Source organism: Zea mays, chromosome 2 (genome assembly GCF_902167145.1).
Source record: "Zea mays cultivar B73 chromosome 2, Zm-B73-REFERENCE-NAM-5.0, whole genome shotgun sequence".
NCBI lineage: Eukaryota > Viridiplantae > Streptophyta > Magnoliopsida > Poales > Poaceae > Zea > Zea mays.
Window position 1 is genome coordinate 192,609,735 of NC_050097.1, and position 23,404 is coordinate 192,633,138.

Sequence of the window (23,404 nt, forward strand, 5' to 3'; positions counted from 1 at the left end):
CCGACATACTCGTCTCCCATTTACTTCTTCTTCTTCTCGGGCTGAGCAAGCTTTTGATCTGGTTCATTGTGACCTTTGGACCTCCCCTGTACTCAGTCTTTCTGGTTATAAATATTATCTGGTGATTTTGGATGATTTTTTCCCATTTTCTCTGGACCTTCCCGCTTCGGTTGAAGTCGGACACTTTCACCACCCTCACACACTTCTTCACCTGGGTATCCACTCAGTTTCGTCGCCCGGTCCGTGCTCTGCAGTGTGACAATGGCCGCGAGTTCGATAACAACGCCTCTCGCTCATTCTTACTCACTCATGGCGTCCAGTTGCGTCTCTCGTGCCCCTACACTTCTGCCCAGAACGGCCGAGCCGAACGCATGATCCGCACCACCACTAATATGCTCCGCTGTCTCCTCTTCCAGGCGTCTCTCCCTGCCAGCTACTGGGCAGAGGCCCTGCATACTGCCACCCACCTCCTCAACCGTCTTCCCTCGAAGGCGGTACGCCACCCTACCCCCCACTTCGCCCTTTACGGCACAACCCCTTCCTATGACCACCTTCGCGTGTTCGGCTGTGCCTGCTACCCTAACACTTCCGCTACCGCTCCACACAAGCTTTCTCCTCGCTCCACCCGCTGTCTATTCCTTGGCTACTCCCCTGACCACAAGGGGTACCGGTGTCTGGACCTCACCTCCCACCGCATCATCATCTCTCGTCATGTCGTCTTTGACGAAGATGTGTTTCCCCTTGCTGGCTCCACCCCACCCACCGATCTTGACTCCCTCCTCGAGTCCGATCCGATTCCTCCCCCACCTTCGGCTCCCCGTCTTGCGCCGTTACCTGCTCCTCGTGCGGCCCCCACGACCTCTTCCGCGCCACGCGCGGCCCCGTCGACCCCGCCTGCGCCACGCGCGGCCCCGTCGACCCCGCCTGCGCCACGCGCGGCCCCGTCGGTCCTGCCTGCACCACGCACGGCCCCGTCGCTCCCGCCTGCGCCACGCGCGGCCCCGTCGACTCCGCTTGCGCCACGCGCGGCCCCGTCGACTCCGGCTCGATTCGCCAACCCCGCCCTCGTCTACCATCGCCGCGGCCACGCCACTACCTCGGCACCCCCCGACGCGTGCCCATCGACGAGCGCGGCCCGCTTCGCCGACCCCGCCGTCGTCTATCACCGCCGTGAGCCGGCCCCTCCAGCCGCTCCCGACGTTCCGGTGGCTCACTCCGAGTCATCCGTATACCACCCGGTCGCCATCCATCGCGACCCCGGGCACGTCCACCCGATGGTGACTCGACGCGCTGCTGGCGTTCTCCGCCCCGTCGACCGGCTCATCCTGGCAGCCGCTACGACCAGCACTCCACCCGACGCTTCCCCGGTACCCTCCTCCGTTCGCACTGCCCTCGCCGACCCACACTGGCGTCGCGCTATGGAGGAGGAGTACGCGACCCTCTTGGCCAACCACACTTGGGACCTGGTGCCGCGTCCACCAGGCACCAACGTGGTCACCGGCAAGTGGCTATTTCGCCACAAGCTGACCTCAGACGGCTCCCTCGACCGCTACAAGGCCCGTTGGGTCCTTAGGGGCTTCACCCAGTGCCCCGGAGTGGACTACGACGAGACCTTCAGCCCTGTCGTCAAGTTCGCCACTGTTCGCGCCGTCCTCTCCCTCGCCCTCTCCCGCGACTGGGCGATCCATCAGCTCGATGTCAAGAATGCCTTCCTCCATGGCACTCTGACGGAGACTGTCTACTGCAGCCAGCCCACCGGCTTCGTCGACGCTGACCGTCCGGACCTGGTTTGCCGGCTGAACCGATCCCTGTACGGCCTCAAGCAGGCGCCACGGGCTTGGTACAGCCGCTTCGCCTCCTACCTGGCCTCTGTCGGCTTCGTCGAGGCCAAGTCGGACACGTCCCTGTTCATCTACCGGCGCGGCGACGACACCGTCTACCTCCTGCTCTACGTCGACGACATTGTGCTCACGGCATCCACCGCCGACCTCCTTCACCGCACGATCGTCGCCCTTCAGCGGGAGTTCGCGATGAAGGACCTAGGGCCCCTCCACCACTTCCTCGGCGTCACCGCCGAACGTCGGCCTCAGGGTCTCTTCCTCCACCAGCGCCAGTACGCCATCGACATCCTGGAGCGGGCTGGCATGTCTGACTGCAAGCCCTGCACCACGCCTGTCGACACTCAGGCGAAGCTCTCTGAGGACGACGGGCCTCCGGTCGCCGACGCGACGTCCTACCGGAGCCTCACCGGCGCGCTCCAGTACCTCACGTTCTCTAGGCCCGACATCGCTTACGCCGTCCAGCAGGTGTGCCTGCACATGCACACTCCGCGGGAGCCCCATCTCACTGCGCTCAAGCGGATTCTACGCTACCTCCGCGGCTCCCTCGACTACGGCCTCCTACTCCGCCCATCCCCGACGTCGGAGCTCGTGGTCTACACCGACGCTGACTGGGCTGGCTGTCCCGACACGCGCCGGTCCACCTCCGGCTACGCCATCTTCCTGGGTGCCAACCTCGTCTCTTGGGCCGCCAAGAGGCAGCCCGTCGTCTCTCGCTCCAGCGCTGAGGCCGAGTACCGTGCCGTGGCCAACGGCGTGGCCGAGGCCTCCTGGCTGCGCCAGCTCCTCCACGAGCTTCACAGTCCCCTCCAGCGCGCCACCCTCGTCTACTGCGACAACGTCAGCGCGGTCTACCTCTCCACCAACCCCGTGCAGCATCAGCGCACGAAGCATGTGGAGATCGACCTGCACTTCGTCCGCGAGCGTGTCGCTGCCGGTGACGTCCGCGTTCTCAGCGTCCCCACCACGCTTCAGTTCGCCGACATCTTCACCAAGGGGTTACCGTCGAGTGTCTTTTTAGACTTCCGATCCAGTCTCAACATCTGTACAGGATAGAGTTGTGACTGCGGGAGGGTGTTAGACTACCCGTCTAGGGTTTGTGTTATTCCCTGTGTAATGACCGTTATACCCCTGTGTAATGGGCCTTGGCCCAGTTACTCTCTCTATTTAATATCACTCCCAACCCCTGATTAGGGTATGGGTTCCTATTCTAACAGTACCGACAGACTCGCTCCCAATATTGGTCGATTCGACCAGTCGATCGATTAGTTTGATCCGTATTGACCGTGTTGGAAACCAAATCGGTCAGTACCGACTTGCACACTAGAGACCCGATCAGTGTATATCTCTATCAGTTGATACTGACTATCTGTTGCCATGTGGCAGCTCCTAATTGGTTCACACAATTTTGTTAATTTAAAGTTAAAACTCCAAAAAAAACTTGGTTCTTCCTACAAATAGAGTTGTCTGGGTTCATTCATAACTCTCACTCTCTATTTCATATTTAAGCCTTCTATTCACTCTTTAAATATGGATCATAAGTACAGTATAAACTTTGAAACCTTCACAGACTTGCTCGCAATCTCCATAACGTTTCTATCGATATGTGTTGGGTCTCCTTTGATGGTCTTTCTCCCATTTATTATCGTTGGGAGGATATTCCTGCTGAAAGGAAAATAGAGTCAAACATTTTCCTAAATAATTTTGGTGGTTGAATTGCCCAACACAAATAATTGGACTAACTAGTTTGCTCTAGAATATATGTTCCACAGGTGCCAAAGGTTCACAACAAACCAATACAAAGTTAAAAGAAAGGGTTCAAAACAAATGAGCAAAGAAAACCGAAGGCTGCCCTGGTCTGCCGTACCGGACTGTCCGGTGTGCTACCGGATAGTGTCCGGTGCACCAGGGAGAATCACTCTGAACTGCTTAGCTTCAGATTTCTGGGAATTGCTCCCCGCTATAATTCACCAGACTGTCCGATGTAGCACCGGACTGTCCGGTGTGCCAGCGGGAGCAACGGCTAGCGCGCCAACGGTCGTCTGCAAAAGTAAACAGTGAACGTGAACAGTGCGGACTGCGCACGCAGAAGTCAGAGCAGGCGTCAGAAGGCGCACTGGACAGTGAACAGGACCTGTCCGGTGTGCCACCGGACAGTGTCCGGTGCACCAGGGAGAATCACTCTGAACTGCTTAGCTTCAGATTTTTGGGAATTGCTCCCCGCTATAATTCACCAGTCTGTCTGATGTAGCACCGGACTGTCCGGTGTGCCAGCGGGAGCAACGGCTAGCGCGCCAACGGTCGTCTGCAAAAGTAAACAGTGAACGTGAACAGTGCGGACTGCGCACGCAGAAGTCAGAGCAGGCGTCAGAAGGCGCACTGGACAGTGAACAGGACCTGTCCGGTGTGCCACTGGACAGTGTCCGGTGCACCAGGGAGAATCACTCTGAACTGCTTAGCTTCAGATTTTTGGGAATTGCTCCCCGCTATAATTCACCAGACTGTCCGATGTAGCACCGGACTGTCCGGTGTGCCAGCGGAAGCAACGGCTAGCGCGCCAACGGTCGTCTGCAAAAGTAAATAGTGAACGTGAACAGTGCGGACTGCGCACGCAGAAGTCAGAGCAGGCGGCAGAAGGCGCACCGGACAGTGAACAAGACCTGTCCGGTGCAACACCGGACTGTCCGGTGCAACACCGGACTGTCCGGTGGCCTAGTTGTCAGAAGCTCCAACGGTCGAACCCTAACGTTGGGTGACGTGGCTAGCACACCGGATAGTGTCCGATGGCGCACCGGATTGTCCGGTGCGCCCGTCGACAGCATCCATCCCCAACGGCCATTTTGGTGGGTGAGACTATAAATACCCCCCAACCACCACTCATTCAAGGCATCCAAGTTTTCAGCCATTGCATTCAATACAAGAGCTCTAGACTTCACTATAAGACACAAACAAGAGATCAAATCCTATCCCAAGTCCAAAGATCATTCCAATCAAATACTGACTAGTGAGAGAGAGATATTTGTGTTCATTGGAGTTCTTGCGCTTGGATCACTTTTCTTCTTCCTCTTTCTTGTTCCCAAGACTTTTGTAATCAAGGCAAGAGACATCAATTGTGTGGTGGTCCTTGTGGGGACTAAGTGTCCTGATTGATTGAGAAGAGAAGTTCACTCGGTCTAGGTGACCGTTTGAGAGAGGGAAAGGGTTGAAAGAGACCCGTTCTTTGTCACCACCTCAACGGGGAGTAGGTTTGCAAGAACCGAACCTCGGTAAAACAAATTACCGTGTCACACTCTCCATTTGCTTGTGATTTGTTTTCGCCCTTTCTTTCGGACTCGATTATATTTCTAACGCTAATCTCGGCTTTTAGTTGTGCTTAAAGTTTATAAATTTCAGATTCCGCCTATTCACCCCTCCATCTAGGTGACTTTCAATTGGTATCAAAGTCTGGTACTTCATTAGAGCCTAACTGCTCGAAGTGATGTCGGGAGATCACACCAAGAAGGAGGTGGTGACCGGCGAGAAGCCCGCTACAAGCCACGGGAAGGCTCCATCAAGGGAGTCCGGCACCAAGCACAAGGAGGAATCCCCTCCACGCGTCAAGTCGCATCGGAGTGGCGACAAGAAGAAGATGAAGAAAGTGGTCTACTACGAGACCGACTCTTCCTCGCCATCCACCTCCGGCTCCGACGCACCGTCCGTAACTTCTAAGCGCCATGAGCGCAAGAAGGTTAGTAAGATCCCCCTACGCTATCCTTGCATTTCAAAACGTACTCCTTTACTTTCCGTCCCACTAGGCAAACCACCCATTTTTGAGGGTGAAGATTATAACATATGGAGTGATAAAATGAGGCATCACCTAACCTCACTCCACGCTAGTATTTGGGACGTTGTTGAGTTTGGAGTGCAGGTACCATCGCCGGGGGATGAAGATTATGATTCAGACGAGGTTGCTCAAATCCGGCACTTCAACTCACAAGCCACTACTTACTCCTCGCCTCTCTAAGTCGAGAGGAGTATAATAAGGTGCAAGGGTTGAAGAGCGCCAAAGAAATTTGGGACGTGCTCAAGACCGCGCACGAAGGAGATGAGGTGACCAAGATCATCAAGCGGGAAACGATCGAGGGGGAGCTCGGTCGATTCATGCTCAACCAAGGGGAGGAGCCACAAGCCATGTACAATAGGCTCAAGACCTTGGTGAATCAAGTGCGCAACCTCGGGAGCACAAAATGGGATGACCATGAAATGGTCAAGGTTATTTTTAGATCACTTGTTTTTCTTAACCCTATTCAAGTTCAATTAATTCGTGGTGATCCTAGATATAAACTAATGTCTCCCGAGGAAGTGATAGGAAAGTTTGTGAGCTTTGAATTAATGATCAAAAGCTCCAAGAAAATCATCGAGCAAGGCGCCTCCTCCGTACCCGAGGTACAACCCGTCGCATTCAAGGCGATGGAGGAGAAGAAAGAAGAGTCTACATCAAGTAGACTTCTCATCGACGCCTCCAAGCTCGACAACGAGGAGATGACGCTCATCATCAAGAGCTTCTGCCAAATCCTCAAGCAAAGGAGGGGGAAGGATTACAAGCCCCGCTCCAAGAAAGTTTGCTACAAGTGTGGTAAGCCTAGTCATTTTATTGCTAAATGTCCATTATCTAGTGATAGTGACAGGGGCGACGACAAGAAGGGAAAGAGGAGAGAATAGAAGAGGTACTACAAGAAGAAGGGCGGCGATGCCCATGTTTGTCGGGAGTGGGACTCCGATGAGAGCTCCATCAACTCCTCCTCCGACGAGGACGCCGCCAACATCGCCATCAACAAGGGCCTTCTCTTCTCCAACGTCGGCCACAAGTGCCTCATGGCAAAGGACGGCAAAAAGAAGAAGTTAAAATCTAGATCCTCCACCAAGTATGCAACTTCTAGTGATGAGTATAATTCTAGTGATGATGAGGATAACTTGCTCACCCTTTTTGTCAACCTAAACATGCAACAAAAAGAAAAATTGAATGAATTGATTAGTGCTATTCATGAGAAGGATGAACTCTTGGATAGCCAAGAGGACTTCCTAATTAAAGAAAATAAGAAGCATGTTAAGGTTAAAAATGCTTATGCTCAAGAAGTAGAAAAATATGAAAAATTAACTAATGAGCTTAGCATTTGCCATGACACCATTTCTAACCTTAGAAATGAAAATGCTAAATTAATTGCTAAGGTTGAGAAATCAAATGTATGTGATGATTCAATTGCCAATCTGAGAAATGATAATGCTAGTTTGATTGCTAAGATTGATAAATTGAATGTCTCTCTTGCTAGCCTTAAGATTGAGAATGAAAAATTAATTGCTAAGGCTAAAGATTTAAATTTTTGCAATGATGTTATTTCCAATCTTATAAATGAAAATGCCATGTTACATGCTAAGATTGATGAACTAAATGTGTGTAAACCCTCTACTTCTAGTGTTGATCATGCTTCTATTTGTACTAGATACAGAGACATTAATGTTGATGCTATTCATGACCACCTAGCTTTAATTAAACAACAAAATGATCACATAGATCAACTTAGTGCTAAAATTAATGAGCATGACTTAGAAAATGAAAATTTTGAATTTGCTAGAAGCATGCTCTATAGTGGGAGGCGATCAGGCATTAAGGATGGCATTGGCTTCCAACAGGGAGGCAATGTCAAAATTAATGCCCCTAAAAGATTGTCTAATTTTGTTAAGGGCAAGGCTCCCATGCCTCAGGATAATGAGGGCTATATTTTATATCCTACTGGTTATCCTGAGGATAAGATCAGGAGAATTCATTCTAGGAAGTCTCACTCTGGCTCTCATCATGCTTTTATGTATAAGAGTGAGGCATCTAGTTCTAGGCGTTCTACTCATGTTAAAATTCCTAAAAAGAAATCTCCTATTGCATCAAATGATTATAACATTTCATTTAAGACTTTTGATGCATCATATGTTTCAACTAACAAATCAGGCAAAGTAGTTGCCAAATATGTTGGGGGGCAAACACAATGGGTCAAAGACTTGTGTTTGGGTACCCAAGGTGCTTGTTTCTAATGTCAAAGGACCCAAGACCGTTTGGGTACCTAAGAACAAGGCCTAAACTTGTTTTGTAGGTTTATGCATCCGGGGGCTCAAGTTGGATCATTGATAGCGGGTGCACAAACCACATGACTCGGGAGAAAAGTATGTTCTCCTATGAGAAAAACCAAGATCCCCAACGAGCTATCACATTCGGGGACGGAAATCAAGGTTTGGTCAAAGGACTTGGTAAAATTGCTATATCACCTGACCATTCTATTTCTAATGTTTTTCTTATAGATTCTTTAGATTACAACTTGCTTTCAGTTTCTCAATTATGCAAAATGGGTTACAACTGTCTTTTTACGGATATAGGTGTTACTGTCTTTAGAAGAAGTGACGATTCAGTAGCATTTAAGGGAGTGATAGAGGGTCAGCTATACTTAGTTGATTTCAATAGAGCTGAACTCGACATTTGCTTAATTGCTAAGACTAATATGGGTTGGCTTTGGCATCGCCGACTAGCCCATGTTGGGATCAAGAATCTTCACAAGCTTCTAAAGGGAGAGCACATTTTGGGACTAACAAATGTTCATTTTGAGAAGAAGACAAGATTTGTAGTGCATGCCAAGCAGGGAAGCAAGTTGGTGTTCATCATCCACACAAGAACATCATGACGACCGATAGGCCATTTGAGCTACTCCACATGGACCTATTCGGCCCGATTGCTTACATAAGCATCGGCGGGAGTAAGTACTGCCTAGTTATTGTGGATGACTATTCTCGCTTCACTTGGGTATTCTTTTTACAGGATAAATCTGAAACCCAAGAAACCTTGAAAGGATTCTTGAGACGGGCTCAAAATGAGTTCGGCTTAAGGATCAAAAAGATTAGAAGCGACAATGGGACAAAGTTCAAGAACTCACAAATTGAAGGCTTCCTTGAGGAGGAGGGCATCAAGCATGAGTTCTCTTCTCCCTACACGCCACAACAAAATGGTGTAGTGGAGAGGAAGAATATAACTCTACTTGACATGGCGAGGACCATGCTTGATGAGTACAAGACACCGGATCGGTTTTAGGCCGAGACGATTAACACCGCCTGTTACTCCATCAACCGGTTATATCTACACCGAATCCTCAAGAAGACATCATATGAACTCCTCACCGGTAAAAAGCCCAATGTTTCATATTTTAGAGTCTTTGGTAGCAAATGCTTTATTCTTTTTGAAAGAGGTAGAAAATCTAAATTTGCTCCTAAGGCTGTAGAAGGCTTTTTACTTGGCTATGATTCAAACACAAGGGCATATAGAGTCTTTAACAAGTCCACTGGACTAGTTGAAGTTTCTTGTGACATTGTGTTTGATGAGACTAATGGCTCTCAAGTAGAGCAAGTTGATCTTGATGAGCTAGATGATGAAGAGGCTCCGTGCGTCGTGCTAAGGAACATGTCCATTGGGGACGTGTGTCCTAAGGAATCCGAAGAGCCTCCATAAGCACAAGATCAACCATCTTCCTCCATGCAAGCATCTCCACCAACCCAAGATGAGGATCAAGCTCAAGATGATGAAAATGAAGATCAAGAAGATGAGCCACCTCAAGAAGAGGACAATGATCAAGGGGGAGATGCCAATAATCAAGACAAGGAAGATGAACAAGACCAAAGACCGCCACACCCAAGAGTCCACCAGGCGATTCAAAGAGATCATCCCGTGAACACCATCCTCGGTGATATTCATAAGGGGGTAACAACTCGATCTCGAGTCGCTCATTTTTGTGAACATTACTCTTTTGTTTCCTCTATTGAACCACACAGGGTAGAGGATGCACTTAAAGATTCAGATTGGGTGCTGGCGATGCAAGAGGAGCTCAACAACTTCACGAGGAATGAGGTATGACATTTAGTTCCACGTCCTAACCAAAATGTTGTAGGTACCAAGTGGGTATTCCGCAACAAGCAAGATGAGCATGGTGTGGTGACAAGGAATAAAGCACGACTTGTGGCCAAGGGTTATTCACAAGTCGAAGGTTTGGATTTTGGCGAAACCTATGCACCCGTAGCTAAGCTTGAGTCAATTCGCATATTACTTGCCTATGCTACTTACCATGGCTTTAAGCTTTATCAAATGGACGTGAAGAGTGCCTTCCTCAATGGACCAATCAAGGAAGAGGTCTATGTTGAGCAACCTCCCGGCTTTGAAGATAGTGAGTATCCTAACCATGTCTATAAACTCTCTAAGGCGCTTTATGGGCTCAAGCAAGCCCCAAGAGCATGGTATGAATGCCTAAGAGATTTTCTTATCACTAATGGCTTCAAAGTCGGTAAAGCCGATCCCACTCTCTTTACTAAAACTATTGCAAAAGATTTGTTTGTATGCCAAATTTATGTTGATGATATTTATATTTGGGTCTACTAACAAATCTACATGTGAAGAGTTTAGTAGGATCATGGTTCAAAAATTCGAGATGTCTATGATGGGGGAGTTGAAGTATTTTCTAGGATTTCAAGCCAAGCAACTCCAAGAGGGCACCTTCATTAGCCAAACGAAGTACATTCAAGACATACTCACAAAGTTTGGAATGAAGGATGCCAAGCCCATCAAGACACCCATGGGAACCAATGGGCATCTCGACCTCGATACGGGAGGTAAATCAGTAGATCAAAAGGTATACCGGTCGATGATAGGATCTTTACTCTACTTATGTGCATCTTGACCGGATATTATGCTTTCTGTATGCACGTGTGCAAGGTTCCAAGCCGATCCTAAGGAAGTTCACCTTAGGGTCGTGAAGAGAATCTTGAGATATTTAGTTCATACACCTAAGTTTGGTCTTTGGTACCCCAAGGGATCCTCTTTTGATTTATTAGGATATTCAGATGTTGATTGGGCATGGTGTAAAATTGATAGGAAGAGCACATCAGGGACTTGTCAGTTTCTGGGGAGATCACTGGTGTCTTGGGCTTCAAAGAAACAAAACTTTGTAGCTCTTTCTACCGCCAGAGCCGAGTATATTGCCGCAGGCCATTGTTGCGCGCAATTACTTTGGATGAGGCAAACCCTGAGGGACTATGGCTACAAATTTAGCAAAGTCCCTCTCCTATGTGATAATGAGATTGCAATCTGCATGGCGGATAATCCCGTTGAACACAGCCGCACTAAGCACATAGCCATTCGATATCACTTTTTGAGAAATCACCAACAAAGGGGGATATCGAGATAGCCTATATTAACACCAAAGATCAATTAGCCGATATCTTTACCAAGCCACTAGATGAGAAAACCTTTACCAAGCTTAGGAATGAGCTAAATATTCTTGATTCTATGAATTTTGATTGAAACATTGCACACATAGCTCATTTGTATACCTTTGATCATATCTCTTTTATGACTATGACTAATGTATTTTTAAGTGTATTCTCATGCTTAGTCATAGAATTGAAAGGAAAATGGAGTATTCGGCAAAGACGACGCTTCTACTTCACTCCATCGGTATTATCTACTCTTTGCCGATATTCCGCCATCTCTCCACATTGGTATAATCTTCACTCATATTTATTTTGTTTGCCAAAGTGGGAGAAAATGTTACAAGGGCTTATATTTCACTCACAAGTATCTGTTTTTGGCGATTCATGCCAAAGGGGGAGAAAGTATTAGCCCAAAGCAAAAGGACCGCACCACCACCAACAAATTTTAAAATGAAGTTTTCAAATTGGTATCTTAATGAGTTTTCAAAAGGGGAGAAAGTATCTTCAAAAAATTTGTAAAACCCTCTTGAACACTAAGAAGAGAATTTCATTGAGGGGGAGTTTTGTTTAGTCAAAGGAAAAGCATTTGAAACAGGGGGAGAAAATTTCAAAATCTTGAAAATGCTTCTTTCAATCTTATTCATATACCTTTGACTATTTGCAAAAAGTTTTTGAAAAGAATTTTACAAAGAATTTGCAAAAACAAAACTAGTGGTGCAAGCGTGGTCTAAAATTTTAAATAAGAAGAAAATAATCCATGCATATCTATTAAAATAATTATATTTGTTTCGTTCCAAGCAACATTTGCACTTACCTTATGCAAACTAGTTGAATTCTGCACTTCTATATTTGCTTTGGTTTGTGTTGGCATCAATCATAAAAAAGGGGGAGATTGAAAGGGAAATAGGGTCAAACCTTTTTCTAAATGATTTTGATGGTTGAATTGCCCAACACAAATAATTGGACTAACTAGTTTGCTCTAGAATATATGTTCCATAGGTGCCAAAGGTTCACAACAAACCAATACAAAGTTAAAAGAAAGGGTTCAAAACAAAAAAGCAATGAAAACCGAAGGCTGCCCTGGTCTGGTGCACCGGACTGTCCGGTGCACCACCGGACAGTGTCCGGTGCACCAGAGAGAATCACTCTAAACTGCCCAGCTTCGGATTTCTGGAAATTGCTCCCCGCTATAATTCATCGGACTGTCCGGTGTAGCACCGGACTGTCCGGTGTGCCAGCAGGAGCAACGGCTAGCGCGCCAATGGTCATTTGCAAAAGTAAATAGTGAACGTGAACAGTGCGGACTACGCGCGCAGAAGTCAAAGTAGGCGCCAGAAGGCGCACCGGACAGTGAACAGGACCTGTTCGGTGCACCACCGGACTGTCCGGTGGCCCAGTTGTCAGAAGCTCCAAAGGTCGAACCCTAATGGTTGGATGACGTGGCTGGCACACCGGACAGTGTCCGGTGGCGCATCGGACTGTCCGGTGCGCCCGTCGACAGCAGCCATCCCCAACGGCCATTTTGGTGGGCAGGGCTATAAATACCCCCCAACCACCACTCATTCAAGGCATCCAAGTTTTCAGCCATTGCATTCAATACAAGAGGTCTAGACTTCACTCCAAGACACAAACAAGAGATCAAATCCTCTCCCAAGTCCAAAGATCATTCCAATCAAATAGTGACTAGTGAGAGAGAGATATTTGTGTTCATTTGAGTTCTTGCGCTTGGATCACTTTTCTTCTTCCTCTTTCGTGTTCCCAAGACTTTTGTAATCAAGGCAAGAGACACCAATTGTGTGGTGGTCCTTGTGGGGACTAAGTGTCCTGATTGATTGAGAAGAGAAGCTCACTCGGCCTAGGTGACCGTTTGAGAGAGGGAAAGGGTTGAAAGAGACCCGGTCTTTGTGACCACCTCAACGGGGAGTAGGTTTGCAAGAATCGAACCTCGGTAAAACAAATCACCATGTCACACTCTTCATTTGCTTGTGATTTGTCTTCACCCTCTCTTTCGGACTCGATTATATTTGTAACGCTAACCCCGGCTTGTAGTTGTGCTTAAAGTTTATAAATTTCAGATTCTGCCTATTCACCCCCCTCTAGGCGACTTTCACCTGCTCGTCCCGATTTCTTGAGTCCTCCACCTTTGTTTCCACACCCCCTCTCCTCCTTATCCATATCGATCATCTATGGATGATCCTCCTGCCAATGAAAATCCTACTATTGGTGCTTCTCCTTCATTTGTTCCCATGTTTGGTGCTCCTCCTCCATATGGAGGTCATCCTCCATTTCGTTCTCCTACAGACACGATAGTGCCCCAAAACAACCATAATGCTACAACTTCAAACCATTCTGCTTAAATATGTGGTACTCAATTCCATCAGTGAAGCAACTAGATAAAAATGGAGGACAAACGACTGGTAACTATATATATCTGTAAATTCTACGTATTTTTAGTCCGATAACAGTTTTGAAGCTCATAAATTTATAGGTCCACGCATGGCTAATGTACTCCATAGTCTCTGTTGAGGCAATGACAAAAAGTGATCGACCTTCTCGGGCTAAATAGCCAGCACATACAACTCTAGCACCAAAGTTCCTCGTCACTGTACCCCCATGCAACTAAATGATCAATGATCGACGATCATTTACAACCGCTTGTATGTGGCTTGATCGAGTAGAAAAGACCATGCTATGCTCCTCAAAGTTGTCAAGGAGAGCTTCAGCAAGAAACCTGACAAAAATCGACTTCAAGTTGGAACATATGTGTGCTCTCTTCACCATTAGCCCAGGTGGTGCACGCGGTATAATGATGATGACTCAAAACAAATGATTATGTCTCAACTTAGACAACAATTATCACTCACATCACCACTTAGTGTCAGCCCCACCGTCTCTTATTGGCTGCAGTCGAGAAGACCTCAACACAAAGGGAATAGGCCAGCAACGCGTAACAATGATCCTCTGTCATGGAAAAGAGTATGTTGAACAAGCTCTACAATGCTAACTAGAGAATGTCCCGATCAAAATTGTCTGAGCAAAAGTTGTTGGGTCGCTCTGCCACTGATATGAACGATGACATGAAAAGGGCCCACAAGTTGATCTTAAAAAGTGACCAAGCAATTAAAATAGACGAGGAAGAAGATGCGAAAGAAGTGGAAGAGAAAAACAATGAGAAGAGTAGTGTATCTATTTTTTTTATAAATGATGTAATTTATATTTCTTAAGTTTGTATTTTCATGAATTATGTTTTTTCTTAATTATGTACTCTGATGATTTTTTTACTTTAATAAAACATCATGAATTTTAAATAGAAGTACATAAAAAAAAACTAATGTAGCGTTGAGGTGATTCTAAGCTGATGGCAAAGACTATACACTATAGCGCTATGGTAGATAAGGACCGACAATGGTCGATAATGTGATTGATAGTTGATGTGGCAGTTGGTAAGGCCGGTTCAGTGGTATTGCCCACTCAATTTGTTATCGTTAGGTCTATGTCATTGTCACGTCAATGGTCGTTTACACTACGGTTATAACTTATCGCTAACCAACAATCACATCAGCCGTCACCGTCAGCAGAAATAACCATTTTGTATCCTCTATTTCAAATACATAAAATAATATTGAATTTAAAACACTCATCCACAGTTTAGCCACGCAGTATAAATTTGTTCCTTTTTTGGCCGGAAATCGTCCACAGGTGTGAATTCAGTACTGGTAGCAGTAGTACTGAGTGAATATGACTATATATATATGTGTACATTATTCCTTTTCAAACTTCAACGTTGGTAATAAGGTAACCACTTATTATTACCTGAGTGGCTGGGTCAAAAAGCCGAAATGGCACAAAGAACGCTGAAAGTCCATGCCGTAAAAGCTCTAAAAAGTAGAGCGTCTCAAAGTACAGACTAGAAAAGAAAAGAAAAATAACAGAAGGAAAGCGAGCATCCATTTCTCTAATCACAGCCTCATCCTTCCTTCCCGCTGCCCTTGTCCAAGCTTTCGCGTACTAATCGCGTCCTCGTCAATGCTTGCCGAAAATGCCCCCGCCTACTCTGCACGCCGGTTCATACAAAAGGGGCCTCACGTCACGGCACACAGCACGCAGCACATCGCTCACTCCGTCACTCGCTCCTCCTCCACTCCTCGCCTTCCTCGGTCGCATCAAGAACACGAGCAGGAAGGAGAAGAGGAGGAGTCCTATCAGAGCCAGACAGCCAATCAGTATCTGTACCATTACCGTTCGGGCACCAGATTACCAAAATCCTGCAGAGGGGAATGGCGCCGAGCAGCTACGAGATGGCGGCTTCCACCCTGCTGTGCGGCGAGGACAGCAGCAGCATCCTGGACCTCGAAGCGGGGGGCCAGGAGGAGGAGGAGGAGGTGCTGCTGGCGCGGAGCAGGACGCGCGGGGAGCCCAGCGTGGTCTTCCCCGTGCCGTCCGAGGAATGCGTCGCCGGTTTCGTGGAGGCGGAGGCGGCGCACATGCCGCGGGAGGACTACGCCGAGAGGCTGCGCGGCGGGGGCACGGATCTCCGCGTCCGGACGGACGCCATCGACTGGATTTGGAAGGTGAGGTGCTGCTCTCCTCGGTCAATGCAGTCTTCGCTGATCTCTCGAGTCCTTGTGCCCGTCCATCCGGATTCCGGGCTATGAATCTGACAGTTTCGCCTCTCGACAGGTTCACGCGTACTACGGTTTCGGCCCTCTCACCGCCTGCTTGGCCGTCAACTACCTGGACCGCTTCCTCTCGCTCTACCAGCTTCCGGTAAGAATCGTCAAAGCCTACGAAGTGATGGTGGAGTGGCACTGTTTACTTCTTGGTGCTTGGAACAAAAATGGCGTTCAGAAATCAGAGCGTATGTTCCAGTGTTCTTAGTGCCGGTAATGACGCCTGTCTCGATCACCGTTTCAGGAAGGCAAGTCTTGGACGACGCAGCTGCTGTCCGTGGCGTGCTTGTCCCTGGCTGCCAAGATGGAGGAGACCTACGTTCCTCCGTCTCTGGACCTGCAGGTGAGAGAGCAATGCGTAGGGGACGCACACACCACACGTTCCAGTGGGCCGCCCCTGAGACCTTGTTCCTGATCGCTGCTGTTGTTGGGTCCTGTCGGCCAGCAGGTCGGGGACGCGCGGTACGTGTTCGAGGCGAAGACGGTGCAGAGGATGGAGCTGCTGGTCCTCAGCACGCTCAGATGGAGGATGCGAGCGGTCACCCCCTTCTCGTACATCGACTACTTCCTCCACCGGCTCAAAGACGGCGGTGCGCCGAGCAGACGCGCCGTCCTCCGATCCGCGGAGCTCATCCTGCGCGTCGCGAGAGGTGAAAATCCTCACCCGGTGCAGCTCTCTCTCTCTCTCATAGACAACCATTGGCGCATTTCGATCGATTGACCCGACGTCGCTGTTACGGACGGACGCATGGCAGGAACGTGCTGCCTGGGTTTCAGGCCCTCGGAGGTCGCCGCGGCTGTCGCCGCCGCCGTGGCCGGCGAGGAGCACGCCGTGGATATCGACAAGGCTTGCACCCACCGCGTGCACGAGGTACGGCGTGTGCCTGTCCCCGGCCACTTCTCGCGAGTCTTGTCGTCAGATTCAATGCGATGCGATGCAATACGTTAAGCGTGTACCGCATGGATCCAAATCCAAGTCGTAGGTTTGCAGCTGTACTTGACTTGTGCAGCTACTGAGCTACTACTACTAGGCACACGCACCTGCCCAGGTCAGGTGCGTGAGCCGCATTTACAGCCATGGCGACTGATGCTTTATTTGTTGCTTTGCGCTGCATGCGGGCGGTTGCAGGAGAGGGTGTCGCGATGCCTCGAAGCGATCCAGGCCACCGTGGCCCTGCTGGCGCCTGCACAGCCGCTGAAAGCTGAAGGCCCGAGCAGCGGCCGCAGCAGAGCCTCTTCCTCCTCTGCCACCGTGCCGCGGAGCCCGACCGGGGTGCTGGACGCTGGCTGCCTCAGCTACAGGAGCGACGACGCGGCTGCGGCTGCGGCTGCCTCGCACGCGAGCTCCGCCTGGCGCGACGAGGACGGCGACTGCTCCCCGGCTGTTTGCAGCAAGAGGAGGAAGACTAGCAGATGATGATTAGTACACACCAGTGATGGAGATGGAAGGATCGATCGAAAAGCCCATTCCGCGCGCTGATCAGTGATCGTCGATCTCCTTGACAGAAAGTCAAGTGGTTTTGATCGCACTGACCGAAGAGTCTGGTCTGCTCTGGGAGCTTTTGACTCCGGTTTGAATCGAAGTGCCTGTAAGCCAGGCAAAGGAGGCGCAAGCGCAACCAAAAGCAGGACATTTTGGACATGGCGGTCCAGCAAAGATCACGCTCCTCTGAATGCAGGGTGCTAGTAGAAATGTACCAAAGGAAGGGGAAAAAAAGGAGCAAAGGTTTTGAAGGTTGACAAAGCTGAGACGGGACGGGACGACCAAACTAAAGGCAGCTCGACGATGACGGGGACGAGGCGATGCTGGTGACATCAGGCATGCGAAGTAGCTATAGCCGCGTAGTTTGCTTTGTTCTGTAATTTCCCGACCATTTTCCATTTGTAAAAGAGAGAGAGAGAGAGAGAGAGAGAGAGAATGCAAAAAAGAGAGGAAAAGAACAATTCAATTCTTGCGTGACAAATTGAAAATAGCGGTTAACCAACTGGAATCCCAAGAAGCAGGAGAACAGCAACATGACGACAGGACCCAGAAGACCTGGAAATGGGTTTCTTTGAGGGGTTACGAACTATCAGCATCAGCAGTTGCTATGAAACATGAACCCGCTGGGTCGCTGCCACCAAACATTTGTTTGACTGCTTGTCTGCAAAGACCATGCAAATATGCTCTGTCTTTTTTTCTCTAGAAAAAGAGAGTATAATAAAATAAAATAGAATAGAATAGAGGCGACATGGTCTGAGGAAACCTCGGGAACACAAACATCGCTCACAAAAAGTATTGCTAACGCCATGCAGTGGAGCGTCGAGCAAGTATAACAAGTGACGTACTTGGACGGATAGTAAAAGATACCATGTTATATTTATGATAATAAAGCGCGTTGTTCGCTAATACGGAGTAGTAGCCAGCTAAAAATAGACGACTGTTCAAGGATTCCAAGACAAGTTATGAGAGATAAAGAGGGACCCATTAGTCCATTACTAAATATACAACTACTAAATATACAACTTATATCAGTAGAGAGTTATTATATGACTAGACTCTTTGACATGATAATCTCGTAAAGGCCCCTGTTGGGTATATTATTAAACTTGCTACGAGAATCTGTCTGGTAATATAAAACTTGGTGCTGGTGCGAGCTTATTACGGTCATTTTTCTTAATTTGGTTTGCGCTAGTACTATGCTCTGATGAACTGGAATTTTGATGTTCAGGTGACACGCGCTGCCATGTTTAGCCGTACCCTGCCTAGTGTCTAGTGTCTTGCTTGCCATGTGCAGCAGACGTGCTGCAACTGCAAGCTCATGCAAGGGCAGTTAGGTACGTCTCTCTCTGTGTGTGTATACATGCTTCGAACAGAGGCACAGAGCTGTATTTGTACGAAATTTGATCTCGCACAAGATGTTTGTAGGCAACTACTTTCAGTACTCGTATTCTCCAAGGCCATCCATCACGTGCACGTATTTATGGCTGGTCGGCATCTGCGGTCGCAGCACGTCACCTAACCTCCCGTCAAGCCTCGGATGAATACACAAATGGCCCGTCACCAGGACGATAAGCTTTCCTATCTTTGGCTTTCCACCAAAAGACGGGGGAGCCGAGTTAAAACCGTATATATATACTAGTTGGATGCCCGTGCGTTGCAACGGGAATATATAATACCAGTATACTACGATAACTTATATACAAAATCTGTGTTATATTGTTATGAGAAAAATGTTTCATAATCAATTTGTGATCCTAGCCATACATAAATTTTGTTATTTTAATCTAGTTATTTCACCACTACATTGCAACCATCAGTATCATGCAGACTTCGATATATGTCACGATTTGTATGGTCTCATCATTGGAGAGCACGAGCACGTTCCACACATGCCGGAAAAATTCCCTCGTACATCGTTAGTCATCAGACACGCACCATCATATGCTCTTACTTAAACAAAAAGGTAAGTGTGTATGTGTTTGCGAAGAGAATTAAAGGCAAGCCGACACAAAAGCTACCCTGACGGTGGCGAGGATGACGAACTGGTCACTGTTGTCGATTCTCCTCTGTGTCACCTTCGGCGCCAAGATGACGCCACAATCCTCGATATAGTAGTCGTCGAACGCACGCGACATGACGAGTACCGATGACTCTTGGTTGGGCTGCCAAACGAAGTGCACCCCGGGCTCATCAGCGAGGTAGTACCCCTGGCCGTTGCACCACCGAATGCGCTATTCCACTACATACATCATGTTCGAGGACACTCACACAATGTCAGCAACGTCCATCGTCCCAGCGCACAAGAATTCATGTCCGGTCAGTAGCGACTTACGTGGCAGGTTGGGCTTCAGGTGGACGATGAGCTGGACGGCGTGATGGCGTCGTCGTCGGATGCGGTGTCCAGAACAACCCGAGAGTCGTCGACGTTGGCGACAACCATGAGCCCCCCCTGTTTAACGATGGACAGCGCGGTGCAGCTGCTCTGGACCGCGTCCAAGCGGCGGCTTCGCGGGAGCTTGTCGTACACAGCGGCGCATGCGACCACGTAAGACTGCTTTTAGAGGTCGAACTGACAGTCTCCAAGCTTCTTCTCGTCATCGATGAGCGACGACAACGCGAATGCCTCCTGCTCATGGAGTTTGTTCGGGGTTTGAAGTAGGAAACATGGATTCATGCTTGACGTTGGTTTATGAAAATGACTCACAAGTCTGATCCATGGAAAAAATATTACGAAGAAAAAAATTCACACATGCAAAAAAGGGAATTTAAGTATAATGCACTATTCAAACAAAAGAAATAGCATGCAAAGCTCTTCTTTAAATAATATTATCTTCATCCAAAAATATAACTCAAGAATATCGGTGATACTTATCTACTACTACGCATTGTGCAATGGTAGCAAGTGAGCTTGGAGAGAGATATGATGTAGTAGATGTGTTTCCTGTCATAGATGTAGACATAAACACATATAGGTGGGTGCCCGTGCGTTGCAACGGAAACATTTAATATCATGATAACTTATGAACAAATGTGTGTTATACTGTTATATGAAAATGTTTCGTAATTAATTTGTGATCCTAGCCATACATAAATTTTGTTATTTCAATCTAACTATTTCATCACTACATTGCAACCAACAGTACCGTACAGACTTCTATACATGATAGCTGAATGTCCATGCGTTGCAACGGGAATATATAATACCAGTATACTACGATAACTTATATACACAATATGTGTTATACCGTTATGAGAAAATGTTTCATAATCAATTTGTGATTCTGGCCATACATAAATTTTGTTATTTATAATCTATCTGTTTCACCACTACATTGCAACTATCAGTATCATGCAGACTTTGATATATATCACGATTTGTATGATCTCATTATTGGAGAGCACGTTTCACACATACCGGAAGAAATTCTCTCGTACATCGTTAGTCATTGGACACGTACCACCATACGCTTTTGCTTAAACAAAAAGGTAAGTGTGTGTTTGCAAGACTAATGGTCAAACATCGTATAACCACAAAGTTAGAATACTATATTAATATATTAAATAAATTAATCCAATAGACATAGATTAACCCAATTAACATAGGATAAATAAATATCTAATTATAAAAGTACGAAACATGGTATAATCAATGTTGTTACTGCGTAGTAAATATTCATACGAGACTAACACAACTGGAACGATTCAATTTGGAATTAAAATGGGGAAGTTACGAATTTCCAAAGTTTCTATGTATTTGATATAGGATTAATTAGGAAATCAATTTTATTGTTGTTTTCATGACAAAACAAAGGTATTACGTGATAAAAATAATATTATAGAATTATAGAAATTGGAATAAACTCATTTGGATTTAATATGAAATTTCCATGAATTAAATGGGTTTCTGCAATTATTTTTAAACTTAAAATCAATTTCTAAACTCTTTTTCCCTATTTTCTTTATTTCCTGGAGTGCGTCCCAAATTCCAGAAAGATCAGGGCCAAGCTATAAATGTTTTTCTAGACTAAGTTAGCATACAGAGTGGACGGTGAGTTAAACATAAAAGACGTTTTAGTTGAAGTTGTACACAATTCAACATGAGTCATGTTGGCTAGAGGGTGGAAGGCTAGACATTCTGCTCAATAGATCCAAGGTTCGATCCCTAGGCAGCCATGGTTTGATTTTTTTGTCTGCGCGCGGAAAACTAGTGTGCGGGATTGGACGACTGAGATTGTAGAACGATAGAATGGACGGCTAAGATCGCAGAATGGCAGAACACAAAAAGACAAACTACTATTACTAACTTAATAAGTAGTAGAGATATACATCCGTATCCGCGACACAGACGCACTCGCACGGGACGAGAGCGCACGCAATTTTTTTTCTCTCCCTTCGCCTCTGCCAGTGGCACAGCGGCGTATAGAGATACGAGACGGTTGTTAATTCTTATTTTAGATCTAACGTCTCTAGTTGATCATTAAATTTACAAATAACATCTTCCACCACTACACACCACCACGTTGGAGGGTGTTTTTAGCAAAATATACCAAACAACTAGTGACGTTAGATCTAAAATGAGTGGTGATGATTTAATATGTGCACCATGTGCACCAATCTTCCATGTGCATTAGATATGTTCTCTTTCTTAATACCCGGTGGCTTCCTTTTCGCTGCTTGTTTTGGTCAGGAACCTCGCGTTGGTTTGGTAGTCGCATCGCAGTAGTAGAAAACGATGGCAGCGGCACGTCGGCCGGCCCCCACGAGACCGCATGGCGTGGTCGCATCGCCATGGATGGACCTCAAAGCTATTTATTCTCGTGCATGATGCATGCGCCTGTCGTGTCCCCGAGATGCGCGCCAGCCGCGACAGCTCGTCCACTTTGGGCGCTAATGGCTAAATGCAGCGGCAAATCAACAAGCGAACAAGACAAGAACCGGCTGCTGCATTGCACGTCTGCACCTGCGCTGCTGCCGCTGCCGCCCTGCCGATCGATCGATGGGCGGCCAGGGAATAAACCCACGCCGCGCCAGCGCCAAGCTCTACCTCGCCTCCCCAACTGTAACTAATATGTTTCATCTCGTGCAGGGGGCTGCAGGCTGCAGCGGCGGCAGTACAATAATCGCGGCTCGGCCGGCACAGTAGTGGCCTGGGCCTGGCCGCGTGTGCGTGTCTGCCCAAAGGTTCGTTCCAGATGGGATCGCGCGCCGGTCGTCGTCGTCGGCGAGAGGGAGAGGGCGACGCAACGTACCGTCGCTTTGGACGCGTCGTCCCCGCCGGGGCTGACGGCACAAGCCCACAAGAGCACCAAGCAGGTGGTGGGTCTCGGAGCCGGAGCAGGTGCAGGCTTGCGCGGTGTGCTCAGACTGTGCTATTGTCAGCGTGGTCAAATGCCCCGGGGGGCGAGGGCGAGCAGCAGGGGCGTGCTTGTCGCTGGTGGCTGCCAAGATGGAGGACTCTGTATAGCTAGTGTGGTAGGTCCAATCGTCGTTTAGACTCAGCAAAGAATGAAATTGACGGTACAGATCATGGATGATGGCACCCCTGCAGCTGCACAGCGCGCACCGAGCAATCGAACAATTGTTTCACCGTCATGATTCATGTGTAGGGACAGATGTCCATATCTTCAGATCTGTAAAACATCCGATATCCGTATTCCATGGTAACTCGCAAATATAAAATATCTGTATTCGCATTCGTTTTAGCATGGATGTACCTGTATTTTGAACAATTGAATTATAAAACCGGATTCTGATATCTGAATTCACGCTGGATACGGACGTGGAACCGGATACTATACGCATCTGAAGTGCTCGCGGGCAATGCTAAGTATGCGTTTCCTATTTTTGATATTTATCTTATATTCACTTTTGTAGTGGTTACCATCTAAACAATGTTGCTCGTTTTTTCTTTCTTTCTTACCGCACTAATTGTTGGAGATCCTTTCGCTGTACGAACAATGGCAGGTGCCCTTAAACGGAAGAAATCAAAGGACACTATAATTCTTTCAGCAGTCATCGTGGCCTCCTGCACCATATTTTTTTATCATTTGTTTACTGGCTTTCAAAATGGTGTATCGTTTCTTACGCTGGGAGAGATGGAACGAGAGATCAGCTTCTTCAGCTCTCATTATTATATATGG

General features: G+C 47.7%; 1 protein-coding gene across 2 annotated transcripts; it reads left to right on the forward strand.

The window, feature by feature from the left end:
* Positions 1–15,218: 15,218 nt before the first annotated feature.
* LOC103647502 (cyclin-D4-1) lies at positions 15,219–17,766 on the forward strand. 2 transcript variants are annotated; one of them, XM_008672034.2, is made up of 6 exons: positions 15,219–15,682; positions 15,792–15,878; positions 16,026–16,124; positions 16,227–16,431; positions 16,537–16,652; positions 16,911–17,766. In XM_008672034.2, the coding sequence occupies exons 1-6, from the start codon at positions 15,389–15,391 to the stop codon at positions 17,196–17,198; spliced, it is 1,089 nt and encodes a 362-aa protein (XP_008670256.1). In that variant the 5' UTR covers positions 15,219–15,388; the 3' UTR covers positions 17,199–17,766. The 2 variants fall into 2 exon arrangements, with proteins under 2 accessions (XP_008670256.1, XP_008670257.1); XM_008672035.2 differs by having other exon boundaries at positions 16,230–16,431.
* The last annotated feature ends 5,638 nt before the right edge of the window (positions 17,767–23,404 follow it).

Bases quoted from the DNA above. Each gene is read 5' to 3' on its own strand.
- LOC103647502 (XM_008672034.2), top strand. From the start codon at position 15,389: ATGGCGCCGAGCAGCTACGAGATGGCGGCTTCCACCCTGCTGTGCGGC. The intron at 16,125-16,226 runs GTGAGAGAGCAA...CCTGTCGGCCAG, and splicing joins CTCCGTCTCTGGACCTGCAG to CAGGTCGGGGACGCGCGGTA. The intron at 16,653-16,910 runs GTACGGCGTGTG...GGGCGGTTGCAG, and splicing joins GCACCCACCGCGTGCACGAG to GAGAGGGTGTCGCGATGCCT.